At 52.3% G+C, this 24328-nt stretch overlaps 1 protein-coding gene across 1 annotated transcript in view; it reads left to right on the forward strand.

Moving 5' to 3' along the window:
* The window catches only part of LOC143942162 (Fc receptor-like protein 3), a 178813-nt gene extending 155137 nt beyond the window's left edge, over window positions 1-23676 (forward strand). Inside the window, exons 12-15 of the mRNA XM_077463421.1 lie at window positions 3292-3435; window positions 18041-18109; window positions 21020-21036; window positions 23037-23676. Of these exons, the coding sequence (XP_077319547.1) occupies window positions 3292-3435; window positions 18041-18109; window positions 21020-21036; window positions 23037-23084 (278 nt within the window). The 3' untranslated portion in view covers window positions 23085-23676. The remainder of the gene's footprint in view (window positions 1-3291; window positions 3436-18040; window positions 18110-21019; window positions 21037-23036) is intronic.
* Window positions 23677-24328: the final 652 nt, after the last annotated feature.

Raw genomic sequence — 24328 nt, forward strand, 5'->3', positions numbered from 1 at the left:
TATGGGAAGACTAGGGTAGTATATAGACAGGCTAGGGCAGTATAGGGGAAGGCTAGGGTAGTATATAGACAGGCTAGAGTAGTATATAGACAGGCTAGGGCAGTAAATGGACAGGCTTGGACAGTATAGGGGAAGGCTAGGGTAGTATAGGGACAGGCTAGGGTAGTATATAGACAGGCTAGGGCAGTATATGGCCAGGCTAGGGCAGTATAGGGGAAGGCTAGGGTAGTATATAGATAGGCTACATTAGTATATGGACATGCTAGGGAAGTATATAGAAAGGCAGGGGCAGTATATGGACAGGCTAGGGCAGTATGTGGACAGGCTAGGGTAGTATATAGACAGGCTAGGGTAGTATAGGGGAAGGCTAGGGTAGTATAGGGGAAGGCTAGGGTAGTATAGGGACAGGCTAGGGTAATATATAGACAGGCTAGGGCAGTATATAGACAGGCTAGGGCAGGCTAGGGCAGTATATGGACAGGCTAGGGCAGTATAGGGGAAGGCTAGGGTAGTATATGGACAGGCTAGGGCAGTATATGGGAAGACTAGGGTAGTATATAGACAGGCTAGGGCAGTATAGGGGAAGGCTAGGGTAGTATATAGACAGGCTAGAGTAGTATATAGACAGGCTAGGGCAGTAAATGGACAGGCTTGGACAGTATAGGGGAAGGCTAGGGTAGTATAGGGACAGGCTAGGGTAGTATATAGACAGGCTAGGGCAGTATATGGCCAGGCTAGGGCAGTATAGGGGAAGGCTAGGGTAGTATATAGATAGGCTACATTAGTATATGGACATGCTAGGGAAGTATATAGAAAGGCAGGGGCAGTATATGGACAGGCTAGGGCAGTATGTGGACAGGCTAGGGTAGTATATAGACAGGCTAGGGTAGTATAGGGGAAGGCTAGGGTAGTATAGGGGAAGGCTAGGGTAGTATAGGGACAGGCTAGGGTAATATATAGACAGGCTAGGGCAGTATATGGACAGTCTAGGGCAGTATAGGGGAATGCTAGGGTAGTATATAAGTGAAAAAAGTGAGCTGCGCTAAAAGAACTAAACAAAAAAATTTTAAACAGAAAAAATAAATCTAATCACAAAAATTCATCAATAATCGTGAAAAAAGGTTATGTGACCAAAAAAATGCAAATAATTGAATTATATAAATGAATAATAACTTTTCATCATATGAGTGAAAAAATTGTTTTGAATCTGAACCAATAATAGCATAAATTATATACCCCTTATATATAAATCGTATACATTAGAAAAAATGAACCGACACACCAGTAAATTAATTATAGTGAATAAACAGAAAGGACTGGCAAAAAATTATATATTAAATAATAAAATGGAAAAACAAAATGTCCAAAGAGTTGGGCGTAAAACGCGAAGACGTCAGAACGCCTACCTCCCTACGCGCGTTTCGTCACGAACGGACGTGTCCACGGGATGCGAGGTAGGCGTTCTGACGTCTCCGCGTTTTACGCCCAACTAGGAAGTGCGGGCGGCATACGAGTTCCGGCCGGCTCGTTTTTCTTATTATTCGATCGTTTTCTTCTATGCACATGTGAGTGTAATATTTTACATTTTAATTCTATTAAACTAAGTGGTTTTACGCTATGCGAGTGCCTTTTGATTTCTTATATGATCCACTATACCCTCGTTCCTTGTCTGGAGGCTTCGTATCAGAGATAAAGGTTGTGTGGCGCCTGTGACGGTTCATCCAGAACTTCTGTGCTGTTGCCCTGTTGATCTCACTGACACTGAGATCTATAATTCTGGTAAGCGGCCCCTCTTCTCACTGGTGGAGGATTGTTTGGATTTTCTTTAACACAGAAATTTGTGGGTGTCCACTTCATATTTTCACCTTGGAAGAATCATCACTACTCTTTGGACATTTTGTTTTTCCATTTTATTATTTAATATATAATTTTTTGCCAGTCCTTTCTGTTTATTCACTATAATTAATTTACTGGTGTGTCGGTTCATTTTCTCTAATGTATGCGATTTATATATAAGGGGTATATAATTTATGCTATTATTGGTTCAGATTCAAAACAATTTTTTCACTCATATGATGAAAAGTTATTATTCACTTATATAATTCAATTATTTGCATTTTTTTGGTCACATAACCTTTTTTTCACGATTATTGATGAATTTTTGTGATTAGATTTATTTTTTCTGTTTAAAATTTTTTTGTTTAGTTCTTTTAGCGCAGCTCACTTTTTTCACTTATCTAGTTTGGTATCGGAGTATTACGATTAGGGTTGCTGCTTGTAGGGAATTTATTTATTTGTTTATATTTTATTTTTTATAGTCTTTATCTTGTTTGAATAGCGCGGTTTACTCTTTATACCGTGCTAGGGTAGTATATAGATAGGCTAGATTAGTATATGGACATGCTAGGCCAGTATATAGACAGACTAGAGCAGTATAGGGGGGAGGATAGGGTAGTATATAGACAGGCTAAGGTAGTATATGGACAGGTTAGGGCAGTATATGGACAGGCTAGGGCAGTATACAGAAAGGCTAGGGCAGTATATGGACAGGCTAGGGCAGTATATGGGCAGGCTATGGTAGTATATAGGCAGGCTAGGGTAGTATATAGACAGGCTAGGACAGTATATGGACAGGCTAGGGCAATATAGGGGAAGGCTAGGGTAGTATATAGACAGGCTAGGGTAGTATATAGAAAGGCTGGGGCAGTATATGGACAGGCTAGGGCAGTATATGGACAGGTTAGGGCAGTATATGGACAGGCTAGGGCTGTATACAGAAAGGCTATGGCAGTATATGGACAGGCTAGGGCAGTATATGGGCAGGCTAGGGTAGTATATAGACAGGCTAGGGTAGTATATAGACAGGCTAGGGCAGTATATGGACAGGCTAGGGCAATATAGGGGAAGGCTAGGGTAGTATATAGACAGGCTAGGGCAGTATATGGACAGGCTAGGGCAATATATGGAGACAGGTTAGGGCAGTATAGGGGAAGGCTATGGTAGTATATAGACAGGCTAGGGTAGTATATGGGCAGGCTAGGGCAGTATAGGAGCAGGCTAGAGTAGTATAGGGGCAGGCAGAGTGGCCCATGGGGCAGTTGTCCTCATAACACACAAAACTGGTGGAAAAATATCTTGATCGAGTAAATAGAAGAGAAAGAGAGGTGGTCGCGGTTCAATTTGCCGCCCCTCTCAAAGTGCTGCCTGGGTCCAATGGACCCACTGGGACCCAAGGTAGGGCCGGCCCTGTCCACAACGATATTTATGGTCTTTTTATTTTTTTCCCCACAGGCAGAAAAGTCTTTGTGACAGTCCTTGCTGTGTCGATAGTCGGGGTTCTTCTGATCATTGTCCTTTCTGCTGTTCTCATCTGGAGATGTAGACATAGAAAAGAATCTTCAACTCAAGGATCACCTCAAGAGGCGGCCAGAACGGGTGAAAATGTTATCACACATGTGCTGGGATGTCTAAACCCACAACAAAATATTATTATATGGCAGCTTTTTGTTCCGTAGATGTGGCGTGTGCATTTGTTTTCATTGCTCAGGCTAAAAACATTTTCAGCTGTTACAGAAAATATAGTTGATTTTGCCCACAAATACAATGTTCTTGATATTTCCTGCGAGCTGCACTGAAATCACAAGTGAGGTTATCAACGTTTCAAACTATATTTCGCAAATACAAATCCCCCCCCCCCCATATCCATGTGATGGAGATGAAGAGATGGAGGCGTGATTGTAGTCCAAATCAGCAGATCAGCTTAGTCCCCTCTATTTATGCATCTGGAGCCCTAATCTACATGTCGGGCGCCGGACACATGGATTCCAATTTTTTTTGTGGAGACGTGGGGAGGAGACGTATGGTGCATGGAGGAGAGGAGGGAGGAGACGCACGGTGCATGGAGGAGAGGAGGGAGGAGATGCACAGTGCATGGAGGAGAGGAGGGAGGAGACACACGGTGCATGGAGCAGAGGAGGGAGGAGATGTATGGTGCATGGTGGAGAGGAGGGTGGAGACGCATGGTGCATGAAGGAGAGGGGGGAGAAGACGCATGGTGCATGGAGGAGAAGAGGGAGGAGACACACGGTGAATGGAGGAGAGGAGGGAGGAGACACACAGTGAATGGAGGAGAGGAGGGAGGAGACGCACGGTGCATGGAGGAGAGGACAGAGGATTCGCATAATGCATGGAGTAGAGGAGGGAGGAGATGCACGGTGCATGGAGGAGAGGAGGGAGGAGATGCACAGTGCATGGAAGAGAGGAGGGAGGAGACGCACGGTGCATGGAGCAGAGGAGGGAGGAGATGTATGGTGCATGGTGGAGAGGAGGGTGGAGACGCATGGTGCATGAAGGAGAGGGGGGAGGAGACGCATGGTGCATGGAGGAGAGGATGGAGGAGACACACGGTGAATGGAGCAGAGGAGGGAGGAGACACACGGTGAATGGAGTAGAGGAGGGAGGAGATGCACGGTGCATGGAGGAGAGGAGGGAGGATACGTACAGTGCATGGAGTAGAGGAGGGAGGAGAAGCATGGTGCATGGAGGAGAGGAGGGAGGAGATGCACGGTGCATGGAGGAGAGGAGGGAGTAGACGCACTGTGCATGGAGGAGAGGACGGAGGATGCGCACAGTACATGGAGTAGAGGAGGAAGGAGATGCACGGTGCATGGAGGAGAGGAAGGAGGATGCGCATAATGCATGGAGGAGAGGAGGGAGGAGACGCACAGTGCATGGAGGAGAGGAGGGAGGAGACGCACAGTGCATGGAGGAGAGGAGGGAGGAGACGCACAGTGCATGGAGGAGAGGAGGGAGGAGACGCACGGTGCATGGAGGAGAGGAGGGAGGAGACGCACAGTGCATGGAGGAGAGGAGAGAGGAGACATAAGGTGCATGGAGGAGAGGAGGGAGGAGATGCAAGGTGCATGGAGGAGAGGAGGGAGGAGACGCACGGTGCATGGAGGAGAGGAGGGAGGAGACGCACGGTGCATGGAGGAGAGGAGGGAGGAGACGCACAGTGCATGGAGGAGAGGAGAGAGGAGACGTAAGGTGCATGGAGGAAAGGAGGGAGGAGATGCATGGTGCATGGAGGAGAGGAGGGAGGAGACGCACGGTGCATGGAGGAGAGGAGGGAGGAGACGCACAGTGCATGGAGGAGAGGAGAGAGGAGACGTAAGGTGCATGGAGGAGAGGAGGGAGGAGATGCATGGTGCATGGAGTAGAGGAGGGAGGAGACGCACGGTGCATGGAGGAGAGGAGGGAGGAGACGCACAATGCATGGAGGAGAGGAGGGAGGAGATGCACGTTGCATGGAGGAGAGGAGGGAGGAGATGCACGGTGCATAAAGGAGAGGAGGGAGGAGACGCACAGTGCATGGAGTAGAGGAGGGAGGAGATGCACGGTGCATAGAGTAGAGGAGGGAGGAGACGCACGTGGCATGGAGTAGAGGAGGGAGGAGACGCACGGTGCATGGAGTAGAGGAGGGAGGAGACGCACAGTGCATGGAGTAGAGGAGGGAGGAGATGCACGGTGCATGGAGTAGAGGAGGGAGGAGACGCACGTGGCATGGAGTAGAGGAGGGAGGAGACACACGGTGCATGGAGTAGAGGAGGGAGGAGACACACGGTGCATGGAGTAGAGGAGGGAGGAGATGCACGGTGCATGGAGTAGAGGAGGGAGGAGACGCACGGTGCATGGAGGAGAGGAGGGAGGAGACGCACGGTGCATGGAGGAGAGGAGGGAGGAGACGCACGTGGCATGGAGTAGAGGAGGGAGGAGACGCAACGTGCATGGAGTAGAGGAGGGAGGAGATGCATGGTGCATGGAGTAGAGGAGGGAGGAGATGCACAGTACATGGAGGAGAGGAGGGAGGAGACGCACGGTGCATGGAGGAGAGGAGGGAGGAGACGCACGGTGCATGGAGGAGAGGAGGGAGGAGACGCACGTGGCATGGAGTAGAGGAGGGAGGAGACGCAACGTGCATGGAGTAGAGGAGGGAGGAGATGCATGGTGCATGGAGTAGAGGAGGGAGGAGATGCACAGTACATGGAAGAGAGGAGGGAGGAGACGCATGGTGCATGGAGGAGAGGAGGGAGGAGACGCACGGTGCATGGAGTAGAGGAGGGAGGAGATGCATGGTGCATGGAGTAGAGGAGGGAGGAGATGCATGGTGCATGGAGTAGAGGAGGGAGGAGACGCACGGTGCATGGAGGAGAGGACGGAGGATGCGCATAATGCATGGAGGAGAGGAGGGAGGAGACGCACAGTGCATGGAGGAGAGGAGGGAGGAGACGCACAGTGCATGGAGGAGAGGAGGGAGGAGACGCACAGTGCATGGAGGAGAGGAGGGAGGAGACGCACGGTGCATGGAGGAGAGGAGGGAGGAGACGCACAGTGCATGGAGGAGAGGAGAGAGGAGACATAAGGTGCATGGAGGAGAGGAGGGAGGAGATGCAAGGTGCATGGATGAGAGGAGGGAGGAGACGCACGGTGCATGGAGGAGAGGAGGGAGGAGACGCACGGTGCATGGAGGAGAGGAGGGAGGAGACGCACAGTGCATGGAGGAGAGGAGAGAGGAGACGTAAGGTGCATGGAGGAAAGGAGGGAGGAGATGCATGGTGCATGGAGGAGAGGAGGGAGGAGACGCACGGTGCATGGAGGAGAGGAGGGAGGAGACGCACAGTGCATGGAGGAGAGGAGAGAGGAGACGTAAGGTGCATGGAGGAGAGGAGGGAGGAGATGCATGGTGCATGGAGTAGAGGAGGGAGGAGACGCACGGTGCATGGAGGAGAGTAGGGAGGAGACGCACAATGCATGGAGGAGAGGAGGGAGGAGATGCACGTTGCATGGAGGAGAGGAGGGAGGAGATGCACGGTGCATAAAGGAGAGGAGGGAGGAGACGCACAGTGCATGGAGTAGAGGAGGGAGGAGATGCACGGTGCATAGAGTAGAGGAGGGAGGAGACGCACGTGGCATGGAGTAGAGGAGGGAGGAGACGCACGGTGCATGGAGTAGAGGAGGGAGGAGACGCACAGTGCATGGAGTAGAGGAGGGAGGAGATGCACGGTGCATGGAGTAGAGGAGGGAGGAGACGCACGTGGCATGGAGTAGAGGAGGGAGGAGACACACGGTGCATGGAGTAGAGGAGGGAGGAGATGCACGGTGCATGGAGTAGAGGAGGGAGGAGACGCACGGTGCATGGAGGAGAGGAGGGAGGAGACGCACGGTGCATGGAGGAGAGGAGGGAGGAGACGCACGTGGCATGGAGGAGAGGAGGGAGGAGACGCACGTGGCATGGAGTAGAGGAGGGAGGAGACGCAACGTGCATGGAGTAGAGGAGGGAGGAGATGCATGGTGCATGGAGGAGAGGAGGGAGGAGACGCACGTGGCATGGAGTAGAGGAGGGAGGAGACGCAACGTGCATGGAGTAGAGGAGGGAGGAGATGCATGGTGCATGGAGTAGAGGAGGGAGGAGATGCACAGTACATGGAGGAGAGGAGGGAGGAGACGCACGGTGCATGGAGGAGAGGAGGGAGGAGACGCACGGTGCATGGAGGAGAGGAGGGAGGAGACGCACGTGGCATGGAGTAGAGGAGGGAGGAGACGCAACGTGCATGGAGTAGAGGAGGGAGGAGATGCATGGTGCATGGAGTAGAGGAGGGAGGAGATGCACAGTACATGGAAGAGAGGAGGGAGGAGACGCACGGTGCATGGAGGAGAGGAGGGAGGAGACGCACGGTGCATGGAGTAGAGGAGGGAGGAGATGCATGGTGCATGGAGTAGAGGAGGGAGGAGATGCATGGTGCATGGAGTAGAGGAGGGAGGAGACGCACGGTGCATGGAGGAGAGGAGGGAGGAGACGCACAATGCATGGAGGAGAGGAGGGAGGAGATGCACGTTGCATGGAGGAGAGGAGGGAGGAGATGCACGGTGCATGAAGGAGAGGAGGGAGGAGACGCACAGTGCATGGAGTAGAGGAGGGAGGAGATGCACGGTGCATAGAGTAGAGGAGGGAGGAGACGCACGTGGCATGGAGTAGAGGAGGGAGGAGACGCACGGTGCATGGAGTAGAGGAGGGAGGAGATGCACGGTGCATGGAGTAGAGGAGGGAGGAGACGCACGTGGCATGGAGTAGAGGAGGGAGGAGACACACGGTGCATGGAGTAGAGGAGGGAGGAGACACACGGTGCATGGAGTAGAGGAGGGAGGAGATGCACGGTGCATGGAGTAGAGGAGGGAGGAGACGCACGGTGCATGGAGGAGAGGAGGGAGGAGACGCACGGTGCATGGAGGAGAGGAGGGAGGAGACGCACGTGGCATGGAGTAGAGGAGGGAGGAGACGCAACGTGCATGGAGTAGAGGAGGGAGGAGATGCATGGTGCATGGAGTAGAGGAGGGAGGAGATGCACAGTACATGGAGGAGAGGAGGGAGGAGACGCACGGTGCATGGAGGAGAGGAGGGAGGAGACGCACGGTGCATGGAGGAGAGGAGGGAGGAGACGCTCGTGGCATGGAGTAGAGGAGGGAGGAGACGCAACGTGCATGGAGTAGAGGAGGGAGGAGATGCATGGTGCATGGAGTAGAGGAGGGAGGAGATGCACAGTACATGGAGGAGAGGAGGGAGGAGACGCACGGTGCATGGAGGAGAGGAGGGAGGAGACGCACGGTGCATGGAGGAGAGGAGAGAGGAGACGTAAGGTGCATGGAGGAGAGGAGGGAGGAGATGCATGGTGCATGGAGTAGAGGAGGGAGGAGACGCACGGTGCATGGAGGAGAGGAGGGAGGAGACGCACAATGCATGGAGGAGAGGAGGGAGGAGATGCACGTTGCATGGAGGAGAGGAGGGAGGAGATGCACGGTGCATGAAGGAGAGGAGGGAGGAGACGCACAGTGCATGGAGTAGAGGAGGGAGGAGATGCACGGTGCATAGAGTAGAGGAGGGAGGAGACGCACGTGGCATGGAGTAGAGGAGGGAGGAGACGCACGGTGCATGGAGTAGAGGAGGGAGGAGACGCACAGTGCATGGAGTAGAGGAGGGAGGAGATGCACGGTGCATGGAGTAGAGGAGGGAGGAGACGCATGTGGCATGGAGTAGAGGAGGGAGGAGACACACGGTGCATGGAGTAGAGGAGGGAGGAGACACACGGTGCATGGAGTAGAGGAGGGAGGAGATGCACGGTGCATGGAGTAGAGGAGGGAGGAGACGCACGGTGCACGTAGGAGAGGAGGGAGGAGACGCACGGTGCATGGAGGAGAGGAGGGAGGAGACGCACGTGGCATGGAGTAGAGGAGGGAGGAGACGCAACGTGCATGGAGTAGAGGAGGGAGGAGATGCATGGTGCATGGAGTAGAGGAGGGAGGAGATGCATGGTGCATGGAGTAGAGGAGGGAGGAGATGCACAGTACATGGAGGAGAGGAGGGAGGAGACGCACGGTGCATGGAGGAGAGGAGGGGGGAGACGCACGGTGCATGGAGGAGAGGAGAGAGGAGACGTAAGGTGCATGGAGGAGAGGAGGGAGGAGACGCACGGTGCATGGAGGAGAGGAGAGAGGAGACGTAAGGTGCATGGAGGAGAGGAGGGAGGAGATGCATGGTGCATGGAGTAGAGGAGGGAGGAGACGCACGGTGCATGGAGGAGAGGAGGGAGGAGACGCACAATGCATGGAGGAGAGGAGGGAGGAGATGCACGTTGCATGGAGGAGAGGAGGGAGGAGATGCACGGTGCATGAAGGAGAGGAGGGAGGAGACGCACAGTGCATGGAGTAGAGGAGGGAGGAGATGCACGGTGCATAGAGTAGAGGAGGGAGGAGACGCACGTGGCATGGAGTAGAGGAGGGAGGAGACGCACAGTGCATGGAGTAGAGGAGGGAGGAGACGCACAGTGCATGGAGTAGAGGAGGGAGGAGATGCACGGTGCATGGAGTAGAGGAGGGAGGAGACACACGTGGCATGGAGTAGAGGAGGGAGCAGACACACGGTGCATGGAGTAGAGGAGGGAGGAGACACACGGTGCATGGAGTAGAGGAGGGAGGAGATGCACGGTTCATGGAGTAGAGGAGGGAGGAGACGCACGGTGCATGGAGGAGAGGAGGGAGGAGACGCACGGTGCATGGAGGAGAGGAGGGAGGAGACGCACGTGGCATGGAGTAGAGGAGGGAGGAGACGCAACGTGCATGGAGTAGAGGAGGGAGGAGATTGAGTGCATTGAGTAGAGGAGGGAGGAGATGCACAGTACATGGAGGAGAGGAGGGAGGAGACGCACGGTGCATGGAGGAGAGGAGGGAGGAGACGCACGGTGCATGGAGGAGAGGAGGGAGGAGACGCACGTGGCATGGAGGAGAGGAGGGAGGAGACGCACGTGGCATGGAGTAGAGGAGGGAGGAGACGCAACGTGCATGGAGTAGAGGAGGGAGGAGATGCATGGTGCATGGAGGAGAGGAGGGAGGAGACGCACGTGGCATGGAGTAGAGGAGGGAGGAGACGCAACGTGCATGGAGTAGAGGAGGGAGGAGATGCATGGTGCATGGAGTAGAGGAGGGAGGAGATGCACAGTACATGGAGGAGAGGAGGGAGGAGACGCACGGTGCATGGAGGAGAGGTGGGAGGAGACGCACGTGGCATGGAGTAGAGGAGGGAGGAGACGCAACGTGCATGGAGTAGAGGAGGGAGGAGATGCATGGTGCATGGAGTAGAGGAGGGAGGAGATGCATGGTGCATGGAGTAGAGGAGGGAGGAGACGCACGGTGCATGGAGGAGAGGAGGGAGGAGACGCACAATGCATGGAGGAGAGGAGGGAGGAGATGCACGTTGCATGGAGGAGAGGAGGGAGGAGATGCACGGTGCATGAAGGAGAGGAGGGAGGAGACGCACAGTGCATGGAGTAGAGGAGGGAGGAGATGCACGGTGCATAGAGTAGAGGAGGGAGGAGACGCACGTGGCATGGAGTAGAGGAGGGAGGAGACGCACGGTGCATGGAGTAGAGGAGGGAGGAGATGCACGGTGCATGGAGTAGAGGAGGGAGGAGACGCACGTGGCATGGAGTAGAGGAGGGAGGAGACACACGGTGCATGGAGTAGAGGAGGGAGCAGACACACGGTGCATGGAGTAGAGGAGGGAGGAGATGCACGGTGCATGGAGTAGAGGAGGGAGGAGACGCACGGTGCATGGAGGAGAGGAGGGAGGAGACGCACGGTGCATGGAGGAGAGGAGGGAGGAGACGCACGTGGCATGGAGTAGAGGAGGGAGGAGACGCAACGTGCATGAAGTAGAGGAGGGAGGAGATGCATGGTGCATGGAGTAGAGGAGGGAGGAGATGCACAGTACATGGAGGAGAGGAGGGAGGAGACGCACGGTGCATGGAGGAGAGGAGGGAGGAGACGCACGGTGCATGGAGGAGAGGAGGGAGGAGACGCACGTGGCATGGAGTAGAGGAGGGAGGAGACGCAACGTGCATGGAGTAGAGGAGGGAGGAGATGCATGGTGCATGGAGTAGAGGAGGGAGGAGATGCACAGTACATGGAGGAGAGGAGGGAGGAGACGCACGGTGCATGGAGGAGAGGAGGGAGGAGACGCACGGTGCATGGAGGAGAGGAGAGAGGAGACGTAAGGTGCATGGAGGAGAGGAGGGAGGAGATGCATGGTGCATGGAGTAGAGGAGGGAGGAGACGCACGGTGCATGGAGGAGAGGAGGGAGGAGACGCACAATGCATGGAGGAGAGGAGGGAGGAGATGCACGTTGCATGGAGGAGAGGAGGGAGGAGATGCACGGTGCATGAAGGAGAGGAGGGAGGAGACGCACAGTGCATGGAGTAGAGGAGGGAGGAGATGCACGGTGCATAGAGTAGAGGAGGGAGGAGACGCACGTGGCATGGAGTAGAGGAGGGAGGAGACGCACGGTGCATGGAGTAGAGGAGGGAGGAGACGCACAGTGCATGGAGTAGAGGAGGGAGGAGATGCACGGTGCATGGAGTAGAGGAGGGAGGAGACGCATGTGGCATGGAGTAGAGGAGGGAGGAGACACACGGTGCATGGAGTAGAGGAGGGAGGAGACACACGGTGCATGGAGTAGAGGAGGGAGGAGATGCACGGTACATGGAGTAGAGGAGGGAGGAGACGCACGGTGCACGTAGGAGAGGAGGGAGGAGACGCACGGTGCATGGAGGAGAGGAGGGAGGAGACGCACGTGGCATGGAGTAGAGGAGGGAGGAGACGCAACGTGCATGGAGTAGAGGAGGGAGGAGATGCATGGTGCATGGAGTAGAGGAGGGAGGAGATGCATGGTGCATGGAGTAGAGGAGGGAGGAGATGCACAGTACATGGAGGAGAGGAGGGAGGAGACGCACGGTGCATGGAGGAGAGGAGGGAGGAGACGCACGGTGCATGGAGGAGAGGAGAGAGGAGACGTAAGGTGCATGGAGGAGAGGAGGGAGGAGACGCACGGTGCATGGAGGAGAGGAGAGAGGAGACGTAAGGTGCATGGAGGAGAGGAGGGAGGAGATGCATGGTGCATGGAGTAGAGGAGGGAGGAGACGCACGGTGCATGGAGGAGAGGAGGGAGGAGACGCACAATGCATGGAGGAGAGGAGGGAGGAGATGCACGTTGCATGGAGGAGAGGAGGGAGGAGATGCACGGTGCATGAAGGAGAGGAGGGAGGAGACGCACAGTGCATGGAGTAGAGGAGGGAGGAGATGCACGGTGCATAGAGTAGAGGAGGGAGGAGACGCACGTGGCATGGAGTAGAGGAGGGAGGAGACGCACAGTGCATGGAGTAGAGGAGGGAGAAGACGCACAGTGCATGGAGTAGAGGAGGGAGGAGATGCACGGTGCATGGAGTAGAGGAGGGAGGAGACACACGTGGCATGGAGTAGAGGAGGGAGGAGACACACGGTGCATGGAGTAGAGGAGGGAGGAGACACACGGTGCATGGAGTAGAGGAGGGAGGAGATGCACGGTTCATGGAGTAGAGGAGGGAGGAGACGCACGGTGCATGGAGGAGAGGAGGGAGGAGACGCACGGTGCATGGAGGAGAGGAGGGAGGAGACGCACGTGGCATGGAGTAGAGGAGGGAGGAGACGCAACGTGCATGGAGTAGAGGAGGGAGGAGATGCATGGTGCATTGAGTAGAGGAGGGAGGAGACGCACGGTGCATGGAGGAGAGGAGGGAGGAGACGCACGGTGCATGGAGTAGAGGAGGGAGGAGATGCATGGTGCATGGAGTAGAGGAGGGAGGAGATGCATGGTGCATGGAGTAGAGGAGGGAGGAGACGCACGGTGCATGGAGGAGAGGAGGGAGGAGACGCACAATGCATGGAGGAGAGGAGGGAGGAGATGCACGTTGCATGGAGGAGAGGAGGGAGGAGATGCACGGTGCATGAAGGAGAGGAGGGAGGAGACGCACAGTGCATGGAGTAGAGGAGGGAGGAGATGCACGGTGCATAGAGTAGAGGAGGGAGGAGACGCACGTGGCATGGAGTAGAGGAGGGAGGAGACGCACGGTGCATGGAGTAGAGGAGGGAGGAGATGCACGGTGCATGGAGTAGAGGAGGGAGGAGACGCACGTGGCATGGAGTAGAGGAGGGAGGAGACACACGGTGCATGGAGTAGAGGAGGGAGGAGACACACGGTGCATGGAGTAGAGGAGGGAGGAGATGCACGGTGCATGGAGTAGAGGAGGGAGGAGACGCACGGTGCATGGAGGAGAGGAGGGAGGAGACGCACGGTGCATGGAGGAGAGGAGGGAGGAGACGCACGTGGCATGGAGTAGAGGAGGGAGGAGACGCAACGTGCATGGAGTAGAGGAGGGAGGAGATGCATGGTGCATGGAGTAGAGGAGGGAGGAGATGCACAGTACATGGAGGAGAGGAGGGAGGAGACGCACGGTGCATGGAGGAGAGGAGGGAGGAGACGCACGGTGCATGGAGGAGAGGAGGGAGGAGACGCACGTGGCATGGAGTAGAGGAGGGAGGAGACGCAACGTGCATGGAGTAGAGGAGGGAGGAGATGCATGGTGCATGGAGTAGAGGAGGGAGGAGATGCACAGTACATGGAGGAGAGGAGGGAGGAGACGCACGGTGCATGGAGGAGAGGAGGGAGGAGACGCACGGTGCATGGAGGAGAGGAGAGAGGAGACGTAAGGTGCATGGAGGAGAGGAGGGAGGAGATGCATGGTGCATGGAGTAGAGGAGGGAGGAGACGCACGGTGCATGGAGGAGAGGAGGGAGGAGACGCACAATGCATGGAGGAGAGGAGGGAGGAGATGCACGTTGCATGGAGGAGAGGAGGGAGGAGATGCACGGTGCATGAAGGAGAGGAGGGAGGAGACGCACAGTGCATGGAGTAGAGGAGGGAGGAGATGCACGGTGCATAGAGTAGAGGAGGGAGGAGACGCACGTGGCATGGAGTAGAGGAGGGAGGAGACGCACGGTGCATGGAGTAGAGGAGGGAGGAGACGCACAGTGCATGGAGTAGAGGAGGGAGGAGATGCACGGTGCATGGAGTAGAGGAGGGAGGAGACGCATGTGGCATGGAGTAGAGGAGGGAGGAGACACACGGTGCATGGAGTAGAGGAGGGAGGAGACACACGGTGCATGGAGTAGAGGAGGGAGGAGATGCACGGTACATGGAGTAGAGGAGGGAGGAGACGCACGGTGCACGTAGGAGAGGAGGGAGGAGACGCACGGTGCATGGAGGAGAGGAGGGAGGAGACGCACGTGGCATGGAGTAGAGGAGGGAGGAGACGCAACGTGCATGGAGTAGAGGAGGGAGGAGATGCATGGTGCATGGAGTAGAGGAGGGAGGAGATGCATGGTGCATGGAGTAGAGGAGGGAGGAGATGCACAGTACATGGAGGAGAGGAGGGAGGAGACGCACGGTGCATGGAGGAGAGGAGGGAGGAGACGCACGGTGCATGGAGGAGAGGAGAGAGGAGACGTAAGGTGCATGGAGGAGAGGAGGGAGGAGACGCACGGTGCATGGAGGAGAGGAGAGAGGAGACGTAAGGTGCATGGAGGAGAGGAGGGAGGAGATGCATGGTGCATGGAGTAGAGGAGGGAGGAGACGCACGGTGCATGGAGGAGAGGAGGGAGGAGACGCACAATGCATGGAGGAGAGGAGGGAGGAGATGCACGTTGCATGGAGGAGAGGAGGGAGGAGATGCACGGTGCATGAAGGAGAGGAGGGAGGAGACGCACAGTGCATGGAGTAGAGGAGGGAGGAGATGCACGGTGCATAGAGTAGAGGAGGGAGGAGACGCACGTGGCATGGAGTAGAGGAGGGAGGAGACGCACAGTGCATGGAGTAGAGGAGGGAGGAGACGCACAGTGCATGGAGTAGAGGAGGGAGGAGATGCACGGTGCATGGAGTAGAGGAGGGAGGAGACACACGTGGCATGGAGTAGAGGAGGGAGGAGACACACGGTGCATGGAGTAGAGGAGGGAGGAGACACACGGTGCATGGAGTAGAGGAGGGAGGAGATGCACGGTTCATGGAGTAGAGGAGGGAGGAGACGCACGGTGCATGGAGGAGAGGAGGGAGGAGACGCACAGTGCATGGAGTAGAGGAGGGAGGAGATGCACGGTGCATAGAGTAGAGGAGGGAGGAGACGCACGTGGCATGGAGTAGAGGAGGGAGGAGACGCACGGTGCATGGAGTAGAGGAGGGAGGAGACGCACAGTGCATGGAGTAGAGGAGGGAGGAGATGCACGGTGCATGGAGTAGAGGAGGGAGGAGACGCATGTGGCATGGAGTAGAGGAGGGAGGAGACACACGGTGCATGGAGTAGAGGAGGGAGGAGACACACGGTGCATGGAGTAGAGGAGGGAGGAGATGCACGGTACATGGAGTAGAGGAGGGAGGAGACGCACGGTGCACGTAGGAGAGGAGGGAGGAGACGCACGGTGCATGGAGGAGAGGAGGGAGGAGACGCACGTGGCATGGAGTAGAGGAGGGAGGAGACGCAACGTGCATGGAGTAGAGGAGGGAGGAGATGCATGGTGCATGGAGTAGAGGAGGGAGGAGATGCATGGTGCATGGAGTAGAGGAGGGAGGAGATGCACAGTACATGGAGGAGAGGAGGGAGGAGACGCACGGTGCATGGAGGAGAGGAGGGAGGAGACGCACGGTGCATGGAGGAGAGGAGAGAGGAGACGTAAGGTGCATGGAGGAGAGGAGGGAGGAGACGCACGGTGCATGGAGGAGAGGAGAGAGGAGACGTAAGGTGCATGGAGGAGAGGAGGGAGGAGATGCATGGTGCATGGAGTAGAGGAGGGAGGAGACGCACGGTGCATGGAGGAGAGGAGGGAGGAGACGCACAATGCATGGAGGAGAGGAGGGAGGAGATGCACGTTGCATGGAGGAGAGGAGGGAGGAGATGCACGGTGCATGAAGGAGAGGAGGGAGGAGACGCACAGTGCATGGAGTAGAGGAGGGAGGAGATGCACGGTGCATAGAGTAGAGGAGGGAGGAGACGCACGTGGCATGGAGTAGAGGAGGGAGGAGACGCACAGTGCATGGAGTAGAGGAGGGAGGAGACGCACAGTGCATGGAGTAGAGGAGGGAGGAGATGCACGGTGCATGGAGTAGAGGAGGGAGGAGACACACGTGGCATGGAGTAGAGGAGGGAGGAGACACACGGTGCATGGAGTAGAGGAGGGAGGAGACACACGGTGCATGGAGTAGAGGAGGGAGGAGATGCACGGTTCATGGAGTAGAGGAGGGAGGAGACGCACGGTGCATGGAGGAGAGGAGGGAGGAGACGCACGGTGCATGGAGGAGAGGAGGGAGGAGACGCACGTGGCATGGAGTAGAGGAGGGAGGAGACGCAACGTGCATGGAGTAGAGGAGGGAGGAGATGCATGGTGCATTGAGTAGAGGAGGGAGGAGATGCACGGTACATGGAGGAGAGGAGGGAGGAGACGCACGGTGCATGGAGGAGAGGAGGGAGGAGACGCACGGTGCATGGAGGAGAGGAGAGAGGAGACGTAAGGTGCATGGAGGAGAGGAGGGAGGAGAAGCATGGTGCATGTAGTAGAGGAGGGAGGAGACGCACGGTGTATGGAGGAGAGGAGGGAGGAGACGCACAATGCATGGAGGAGAGGAGGGAGGAGATGCACGTTGCATGGAGGAGAGGAGGGAGGAGATGCACGGTGCATGAAGGAGAGGAGGGAGGAGACGCACAGTGCATGGAGTAGAGGAGGGAGGAGATGCACGGTGCATAGAGTAGAGGAGGGAGGAGACGCACGTGGCATGGAGTAGAGGAGGGAGGAGACGCACAGTGCATGGAGTAGAGGAGGGAGGAGACGCACGGTGCATGGAGGAGAGGAGGGAGGAGACGCACAATGCATGGAGGAGAGGAGGGAGGAGATGCACGTTGCATGGAGTAGAGGAGGGAGGAGATGCACGGTGCATAGAGTAGAGGAGGGAGGAGACGCACAGTGCATGGAGTAGAGGAGGGAGGAGATGCACGGTGCATGGAGTAGAGGAGGGAGGAGACGCACGTGGCATGGAGTAGAGGAGGGAGGAGACACACGGTGCATGGAGTAGAGGAGGGAGGAGACACACGGTGCATGGAGTAGAGGAGGGAGGAGATGCACGGTGCATGGAGTAGAGGAGGGAGGAGACGCACGGTGCATGGAGGAGAGGAGGGAGGAGACGCACGGTGCATGGAGGAAAGGAGGGAGGAGACGCACGTGGCATGGAGTAGAGGAGGGAGGAGACGCAACGTGCATGGAGTAGAGGAGGGAGGAGATGCATGGTGCATTGAGTAGAGGAGGGAGGAGATGCACAGTACATGGAGGAGAGGAGGGAGGAGACGCACGGTGCATGGAGGAGAGGAGGGAGGAGACGCACGGTGCATGGAGGAGAGGAGAGAGGAGACGTAAGGTGCATGGAGTAGAGGAGGGAGGAGACGTCAGGGGCTGCCTATCTAAGGCTAAGATGTCCCTTTTGGGTGGACTGACCCCTTCAGGAGGGCTATAATCTGAGAACTTTGTGTTTTTTTTATACAATTACTGATTGAAATATTTTGTTTGTCCTTCTCCCCCCAGTAACTGATGAAAACCCAGATCCACAAGATGTGTGCTACACCTACCTAGAATTAAGTCACCTGCCTAAAGGTAAGTTTATTATTTTGTGGCAGTCGTGTTTTTGCCAAGAATAACCCCAAATGACCTAGTGCGGCTGTTAAAGTTCTGTCGTATTTGACCACTTGCCGACCGCCGCACACACATACACGTCGGCAGAATGGCTCATACAGGCAAATGGGCGTACACGTACGTCCCTTTGAATTTGCCGCCTTGCGCGCCCACACGCCACCGATGGCGCACACATGCCGCGGGAGTGTGCCCGTGAACTCAACGTTCGCCGCGTCTTGCGATCTTGGGACAGAGAGGCAGAACGGGGAAACAAGGACTTGATCGGGAGCAGTGATCGCTGTCATATCAGTGGTAGCCCATCCCCCCACAGTTAGAGTCACTCCCTAGGACACACTTAACCCCTTGATCGCCCCCTAGCATTTAACCCCTTATCTGCCAGTGTCATTTATACAGTAATCAGTGGCTATTTATAGCACTGATCGCTGTATAAATGCCAATGGTCCCAAAATAGTATCAAAAGTATCCAACGTGTCCGCCATAATGTCACAGTCATGATAAAAATCGCCGCCATTACTAGTAAAAAAATATTAATAATAAAAATGCCATAAATCTATCCCCTATTTTGTAGACGCTATAACTTTTGCGCAAACCAATCAATAATCGCTTATTACAATTTTTTTTTACCAAAAATATGTAGAAGAATGCGTATCGGCCTAAACTGAGGAAAAAAACGTTTTTTAGATATTTTTGGGGGATATTTATTATAGCAAAAAGTAAAAAATATTTATTTTTTTTTCAAAATTGTCGCTCTTTTTTCGTTTATAGCGCAAAAAATTAAAACCGCAGGGGCGATCAAATACCACCAAAAGAAAGCTCTATTTGTGGGGAAAAAAGGGGGTCAGTTTTATTTGGGAGCCACGTCGCACGACTGCGCAATTGTCAGTTAAAGCGGCGCAGTGCCGAATCGCAAAAGATGCCCTGGTCAGGAAGGGGGCAAATCCTTCCGGGGCTGAAGTGGTTAACCCCCTCCTGTCCTCAATCTGTGTATTAATATTCCCCAGTGCACTGCCCCCTGCTGCCCATATATTAATAAACGTCCTCTGCTTGAGATCCATCAGCTGACAGCGGGTGACTTTCAATCCCTGATGCCACTGACAGTTTCAGTCCCCACTGAGGGTCAGGAACCAATCAGATTAGTTTCCAGCTATGTAAGCTCCATATCAGACATCATGAGAGTGATCATATGAGGACTGGAGGCTTTGCTGACAAAATTAGCTTTCCACCTTCAGATGCTGGCTGTGACCGCAGACATCTTTTTAGTACTATAATTGTCAAATACAATTAGAACATTAAAAAAATACTACAACATGTATTTTAAAAAATAGGAAAAAAAAACCTTTGTTTTTATATATTTACACATTTGGTTGGGAAGTAAACCAAGGACCCAAGTGTTACAAGGCAGAAGTGCTAACCACTAAGCCACATTCATCTTTATAGCAGCTGATACATGATGACCAGTGTTCATTTTGACGTCACTTTTCGATTTAGTTTTAGCTATAGTCTGTTAACTAAATTGCCGTTGTAGTTTCAGTTGTATTTTAGTCATCTCAACTGTTTTAGTTGTATTTTAGTCATCTCAAATGTTTTTTGTCGTATTTTAGTCATCTCAGTTGTTTTAGTTTTTGTCGTAATTTAGTCATCTCAATTGTTTTAGTTTCAGTCGGATTTTGGTCATCTCAATTGATTTTCTTTAGTCGTATTTTAGTCATCTCAGTTGTTTTTGTCATATTTTGGTCATCTCAATTGTTTTAGTCGTATTTTAGTGATCTCAAATGTTTTTTTTCGTAATTTAGTCATCTCAATTGTTTTTGTTGTATTTTAGCCATCTCAATTGTTTTTTGCTTTAGTCGTATTTTAGTCATCTCAATTGTTTTTGTTTTAGTCGTATTTTAGTCATCTCAATTGTTTTAGTTTTAGTCATATTTTAGTCCTTTCAATTGTTTTAGTTGTATTTTAGTCATCTCAATTGTTTTAGTTTTAGTCATATTTTAGTCATATCAGTTGTTTTTGTTTTAGTCGTATTTTAGTCATCTCAATTGTTTTAGTTTTAGTAGTATTTTAGTCCTCTCAATTGTTTTAGTTGTATTTTAGTCATCCCAATTGTTTTAGTTTTAGTCATATTTTAGTCCTCTCAATTGTTTTAGTTGTATTTTAGTCATCTCAATTGTTTTAGTTTTAGTCATATTTTAGTCCTCTCAATTGTTTTAGTTGTATTTTAGTCATCTCAATTGTTTTAGTTTTAGTCATATTTTAGTCATATCAGTTGTTTTAGTCATATATTAGTCATCTCAATTGTTTTAGTTTTAGTCATATTTTAGTTGACGAAGTTAACACTGATGATGACGTGGCTAAATTTGTCCTTTTTATCTAGACATATGTTTAATAAAACTGGAGCACTCCAAATCTGGTGCAGCTGCACAGGGGAGCCAATCAGCTTCCAACTTCAGCTTCTTCAATTAAGTTTTGACAATAAAAACTGGAAGCTGATTGGTTTCTATACAGAGCTGCACCACATTTTGCACTCTCCAATTTTAATAAACCAACCGCCGATGTGTTCTCCGCAACTATTTATTTAATAAAGAATTAAAGGTTCCCTCGCCTGCATGTGAAAAGAGGATCACTCAACATCAATCATAAGCGGCACTGCAATGTGTAGATATGCAGAATCAACGATCTACTAGATCCACGATCCGCCCAAACTTTTCTGTCAATCGATTAAAATTTTTTAATTATTCTTCAGTAATTGTAACTGTTAGATTGTAAAATTGCAACTGTTAAATATTAGTAGACACACGTTGGCCTTCTTGCAATGTGATGTAGTTACTATTATACTATTTATTTTACATTTTTTTTGTTTTCCATCCCCTGTAGGACATAAAATCAGAAATGTAAGTATGAAAATACTTTTCACACTATATTAAATATTTTATTTGTAGTTCCCATTCACATCTCTGACTGGCTCCGCTCTGCTAGTCCCAAGCAAGAGGCAGTAGTGAGGCCAGTGTTAGCCCTTGTACACACGGTCAGAGATTCCGACAACCAAATCCGTCGGATTTTGTCCGAAACTGTTGCATACACACGGTCGGACGAAGTTGTCGGAAAATCCGATCGTTCAGAACGTGATGACATTATTTCGTTACGACGGGACTACTTTCAGGCTAGTAGCCAATAGCTTTGGTCTAGGAATTTGATCTGAGCATGCGTGGCACTTTGTCCGATCGGAATTCTCCGAATTACACATGATCGGAGTATGTCCGATCGGAGCATTTTGTCTGATAATATTTCCGGCAAGTTGAAAAATTTGGTCCGACGGATATTCCGACGGAAACAGTCCAGTGGAGACCACACACAGTTGGAATATCCGACAAAACGATCCGATCGGAACACATTCCCGTCGGAATCTCCGATCGTGTGTACAAGGGCTAAGTCTGATTGGCAGTGCTCCTAATGCCGTGTACACACGGCCCTACTTTTCGGCAGACGTGGTCCGTCGGACAATCCGATCGTGTGTGGGCTAATCCGATCCTTTAAAAAAAAATAAAAAAATCAGACGGACCTAGAAATAGAACATGTTTCCAATCTATCCGACGGACTCAATTCCGACGGACTAAAATCAGGGAAAACTGTTCGTCTGTGTGCTGGTCCGACGGACCAAATACGATGCGAGGGAAGCTATTGGCTACTGGCTATTGAACTTCCTTTTTTAGTCCCGTTTACGTCATCACGTTCAAAATGGACGGATTTTTGAACGGACTTAGCTCTTGTACATACGATCGGAGATTCCGACAACCAAATCCATCGGATTTTGTCCAAAACTGTTGCATACACACGGTCGGACGAAGTTGTCGGAAAATCTGATCGTTCAGAACGTGATGACGTTATTTCGTTACGACGGGACTACGTTCGTAGCATTTTGTCGGAAAATATTTCCGGCAAGTTGGAAAATTTGGTCCGACGGATATTCCGACGCAAACAGTCCGATGCAGACCACACACAGTTGGAATATCCGACAAAACGCTCCGATCGGACACATTCCGTCGGAATCTCCGATCGTGTGTACAAGGGCTTAGTGTGGGCAAGTCCGTTCGTTCGGAAAGTCCAGTCGGAACTCCGCCGAAAGTCCATTGGAACCTAGTTTGCCGGAAAGTCCGGTCGTGTGTACGCAGAATAAGCCAAAAGTTGAGCCACCAACTAAGTTGGCTGTCACCGAAGGGTTGCAAAGGAATGCAGCATGTCCACCTAATTCACTGGCCGTTCTTGATGTTCCAGTAACAGCCGGTGAGTTAGGTGGACATGCTGCATTCCCTCACGATCCTGTGACAGCTGTGGGGGAGATGCCTGAACTCTACACTCGACAGGACTCGTCCTACTTCCAAGCTAAACCTGACCCCCCAACCCGCTAATCCAATTGGCCCTAGGCCCAATATGTGAGGCATAGCTGTTCCTCCCTATCAGCGGCCTTAAAAACATCCCTATAGCCTTATAAATAGTGGTGTAAAGTTCCCAGAGTATCGCTGTGGAACACCTGAGATGATATGAAGCCACCTAATGTCTCGGATTCACCAACCAAGTGATTCTCAACCAGGGTTCCGTGGAACCCTAGGGTTCCTCCAAAGGTTGCTAAGGGTTCCTTTAGCATTGGGCAATTTCTGCCTCTCAGATAAGTTCCCACCGACACCATTGATCTTTTTAGTTAATTCTTCCCAATGACCACAAGTGTAAGGACCATTCTTCCCACTGACCATCACACTCTTGTATCATGAGTTGTAGAGTTCTAATTTTTAGCAGGGGTTCCCCCGAGACCTGAGAACTGTTCCAAGGGTTCCTCTGTGTTGAAAAGGTTGTGAAAGGCTGAACTAACCTGTCAGTGGTCATAATTCTTTCCTAGGATGACTTGACTGTCACCTACGCTACTGTGAAGGATCCAGCTATCTGAGCGTTTATACGAGACCCAAACCAAATGGAGCATCTTTGATGTCCAGGATGTTTAAAAATTGTTCTCATGTGGTCATATCCCGAAGATCGAACACAAAGCTATTACAACCTCCAGCCACAATAATTGGATTCAATGAAGTGAAGACAAATTCAATATTTTTGGATGTTCTCTGTGTCCCAGTTGGGGAAATGTCACCAGCCTGATGAAGGGCTCCTCTGTGGCCCGGAAATGTCTCTATTTTACTGTGACAAGATCAATAAAGCTTTGGACCCTTTTTGGAGATCCTTTTGGACATATCCTTCATCCCCAGTTGGGGAAATTTCCCCTCACTTGCTCTTCTTGTTGACACCCATCAGAGGACACCAGAGGTTCTAATCGTTCAAGAAAAACTTTTTTTTTTTTCCCCGGAGTTGACTGTTTTATCAGTAAATGCAGCATTTACCTTACTCAAGCAATCTGTGAATTAAGACATTTATAACTGTTACAAGTTTTATTTTGGCTGTAAATAAGTGATTTAATTTTATAAAGCACACTTAGAACTTATATTGACCCCCTTTACGAATAAAGGTTCAAGAAGAATTTTATGTTAAAAGCTTTTCTTAATGGCAAATAAAAGTTACATTGTATGGTCTTTTCCATGGCGTCAAAGTGTGGTTGTTGGAATGGTTTGGGAAAGCCAATCAGAAGAGAGCACAGTGATTCCCTGAGACGACGTCTGTTTGTGACAAAACGCATGTAGGGAGGTTGACATGCTGACGTCATCGCGCTGTACTCAGTGGACGGGTGTTCGCAAGCCAGTCGGCTGTTTTTTCTCTTGATCGTTACAACATCACTTCTGTAAGTGCCATTTTAAAAGTTTTAATAAACCTTTGGTACATTTCACACTATGGAGAGTCTTCTTGCTCTTCTGGGTAACGCCTGACCTATCCCCCTAGTGGTTTGTTGTTCGTGTCTCCCTGGTCTTTTGGTGTATAGTTCAAGTTGTAATTCCTCTGAACATTCAACATCCCACCAGATAGAGGCCCTGGCTGGGTATTTTAGCCGCCAGAGTAGAATGGCTAAAGTACGGTTTCACTGAAGAGTTAAAGCAGGCCTACAGAATTTAGGACCCTACAGCCACCTGCCCCCCCTTGAAGCCCCCCCCCAAGTGTTTTTCATTAAAAAATGGAACCCTACACATACCTTTTTCTTGCAGTCTTCTAGCTGGTGATGACACCAGTACTTATTATTCTTTCGGTGGTAGC

This window comes from Lithobates pipiens, unplaced genomic scaffold, assembly GCF_037356315.1.
Source record: "Lithobates pipiens isolate NorthernLeopardFrog02 unplaced genomic scaffold, aLitPip1_a1.2 Scaffold_30, whole genome shotgun sequence".
NCBI classification, from domain to species: domain Eukaryota; kingdom Metazoa; phylum Chordata; class Amphibia; order Anura; family Ranidae; genus Lithobates; species Lithobates pipiens.